The 3,317-nt window shown below is 44.4% G+C and overlaps 1 protein-coding gene across 1 annotated transcript; it reads right to left on the reverse strand.

Moving 5' to 3' along the window:
* Window positions 1-393: 393 nt before the first annotated feature.
* On the reverse strand, window positions 394-846 carry LOC116906848 (developmental pluripotency-associated protein 3-like). Its single transcript, XM_032909742.1, has one exon. The coding sequence runs from the start codon at window positions 844-846 to the stop codon at window positions 394-396; it is 453 nt and encodes a 150-aa protein (XP_032765633.1).
* Window positions 847-3,317: the final 2,471 nt, after the last annotated feature.

Here is a 3,317-nt window from a genome sequence, read left to right on the forward strand (position 1 = left end):
CTGTTCTGTGTATTCATTACAGAAAGTCAAGATAACAAAATTGCCTTTATTACATATTTCTGCAAACTAGAAAATCCAAAGATCTATCCCAATTACCTTCTAAACCCAACTACTTCAAATTCTAGTTACATTGTTTCTCAGCCCCGGGCTTGAGGCTTCTAAAGTTCACAGAACGCTTTGACTCATTCTCGATTCTTTGGGTAAGTTTAAGTCATTCACATGAATCCAAACGTCACACATCCTATATAACTGAAAGGTTAACAAGTTAGAAGAGTCCCCAGCACCAGGAAAAGTTAAAATCATAAATCTTAATTAACAAACAAATACCAGCTTTCATAGCTGCTGCGTGGCATCTTTAACAGGAAGGACAGTGTACAATTTAAACTGACTGTCCTAATTCTTCCTGGTTTTAGCATTCTCAGAAGGATCCCATCTCTGATAATGGCAGAAAGTGCAGGGACATATGAATGGCTCAGTGTTCCCTTTATACTCATTTCCTTCAAGCCTTCTTTGTCTCTGCTCAATCCGAACAAATCTTCTCATCCTTGCTATAGGATCTTTCAACACCAACAGCAAGGTGCAGACCTTTCTCTTGGGGAAGGCGCTTTGAACTTCCCTCAAGATTCTTTCACTTCTGTTCTCCACAGGGCTGCTCCCAATCCGGTGATGGAGGCTGAGACGATGTGCTGACTGATTGGCACTGGGGTTCAGGGTTAGCGTTTTCATGACCTGTACTAGTGTTTCTGGTTGTGGGACTTCTGAATCATCCGATGAGCCCTCTTCATCTTTCATCTGAGGAGTTTCTGGGTCCACAACTGGGTTGACTTTCTCTGATGGCTCCTCCATGGCAGTGGGTAGAAGCCTCAAAAACTAGCTCCGAACAAATTTGCTTGAAAAGACTAAAAACCAAAACCCAACCAGCAGCGAGTCCTCCACCTCCTTGTTTATCTGTATGTAAGAACTCTGCCTCCTGTTCAGTGGTATGCAATGGCCCTCCCTCTCTATTCAGTTTTATACAGTAAACACACCGAACTTCCAGGTTGCTGAGGTTTCTCCATCTAAGAGCCTAGACCCTGACCCCAATTTTCTGTCTGCCTGACTGTCTTGTCTTTATTTCCTCATCACGACAGTCAGATCCATCCCTTGAAACCAGGCATAGATGTGGCAGCAGCGAGTTCTCTTAACAGCTAAGCCATCTCCACAACCACTTCCTTTTTTATAATTTTGTAAAATACTCTTTATACACTGGGTGTTCCGGTTTGAGTGAAAATGGCCCATAGGCTCATACAGAGTAACACTAATAGGAGGTGTGGTCCTGTTGGAGCAGGCGTGGCCTTGTCGGAGGGAGTGTGTCACTGGGAGTGGGCTTTGAGATCTTAGATGCTCAAGCCAGGCCCAGAGGCTCACTCTCCCTTCCCACTGCCTGCTGGTCCAGATACAGAATTCTCTAGCATCCTGCCTGCCTGCATGCCACCAACTTCTGCCATGATGACAGTGGGCTAAACCTCTGAACTGTGAGCTGGTCTTTATGATTTCCTTTACAATAGCTGTGGTCATAGTGTCTCTTCACAGCAATAGAAACCCTAACTAAGACAAAAGTTGGTACCACACAATCACAAAATAAAAATAAAATTAGGTAACTTTTAAAAAATCAATTGCTAGGCTCAGTTGGTAATGTGTTTACCATACAAGTATGAAAACCTGAGTTTGGAATCACAGCACCCACATAAAAGTCCATGTACCTGTAGCCCCAGCATTGAATCATAGGGCTCGCTGGTCAGCTATTTTAACCAAATCTTGGAGCTGCAGGTACAGTGACAGACAACTGTCACAAAATAAGGTGGAATGGTGGTGGAACACCCAACATTGACCTCTAGTCTCCACATGCACGTTATACATGGGCATACACCTGCACACATGTGCCACAAACACACAAACACACACATATATGCACAAAATAAAGATAAAAAATTTTAAATTAGTTGATCATTGTCTTAGGGTTTCCATTGCTGTAAAAAGACAGCAAGTCTTAAAAAGGAAAACGTTTCATTGGGGCTGACTTGCAGGATCAGAGGTTCATTATCATCATGGTGAGAAGCATGGCAGTGTGCAGGCAGACATGGTGCTGCAGAAGGAGCTGAGAGTTCTACATCTTGATCTGAAGGCAGCAGGAGACTGTGTACCACACTGGGTATAGCTTGAGCATAGGAGACCTCAAAGTCCCACCCCCACAATGACACACTTCCTCCAACAAGGCCACACCCACTCCAACAAGGCCACACCCACGCCAACAAGGCCACACCCACGCCAACAAGGCCACGCCCACTCAAGGCCACACCTACTAATAGTGCCACTTACTGTGGCCAACCATTCAAACACATGAGTCTATGGGGATGATTCCTTTTCAAACCACCATAACCACAGAGGATGAACTTGTTTCTAGACTTGCAATTCCAGTTCACTAATCTCTATGGTAATTCTTACGACAATTCTACATAGTCGTCATCATTGAAGATCCACTGGCCTTCACAAGGGCCTGGATTAGCAGTTCGAAAATTTATATAATGAGGACAACCACTCGTGTGTCTTTCAATTCCTTGGGGACAACACTAATCTCTGCCATGTGTTTTTATTAACGTAGAGAGTTCTGTTCACTCTGACTCTGACATTTCTATCTTTTAAAGTCATACTCTCTTATGTGAGTGTATAATAATAGCTTATTAATTTGCATTTTGTTTTTGACCAAAGAGACAACTTGTGCTTATTGGACTTTTGATATGTTTTTTTCAAAGCTGTTTTTGTCAATTTTTTCTCAATGACATATGTTCGGACTGATTCTCTTGTCAATTACATGCATTATAAATGTCTTCTTTTCCTGGGGTCGTGAAAGCAGGAGAGCAGTCTCTGCCCCTCACCTGCTGACTTATTTGGGGGAACAGGCCCTGAACCTCAGCTGGGCAGCACAGTAGAGCTGACCCTGGGTGTGGCAGGTTGTGGGTGAACCAGCCCTGAGGGCATGCGTGTAGAAGAGCTGACCCTGACTCTTGTCTGCCCTGTGGTGGCAGGACCAAGGGAGAGATCTCCCTACCCCTTGGCTCTCGCTACTGGAGGCATTAGCAGACTTGGCCTCAATGGGGTCATGAGAATAGGAGAGCAGGCCCTGCCACTCACCTGCTACATCACTCAGAGAACTCAATGCTGCTTATAAAAAGAGTAAAAGTACACAGCAGCAATAGCAGCATGACATGTGGTGGGTGACAAACATAAGAAGAGCGTGTAGGCTTCTGACATTGTTCAGGAAGAGCCCAAGGTCCTCA

Source organism: Rattus rattus, chromosome 8 (genome assembly GCF_011064425.1).
Source record: "Rattus rattus isolate New Zealand chromosome 8, Rrattus_CSIRO_v1, whole genome shotgun sequence".
Classification (NCBI taxonomy): Eukaryota; Metazoa; Chordata; class Mammalia; order Rodentia; family Muridae; genus Rattus; species Rattus rattus.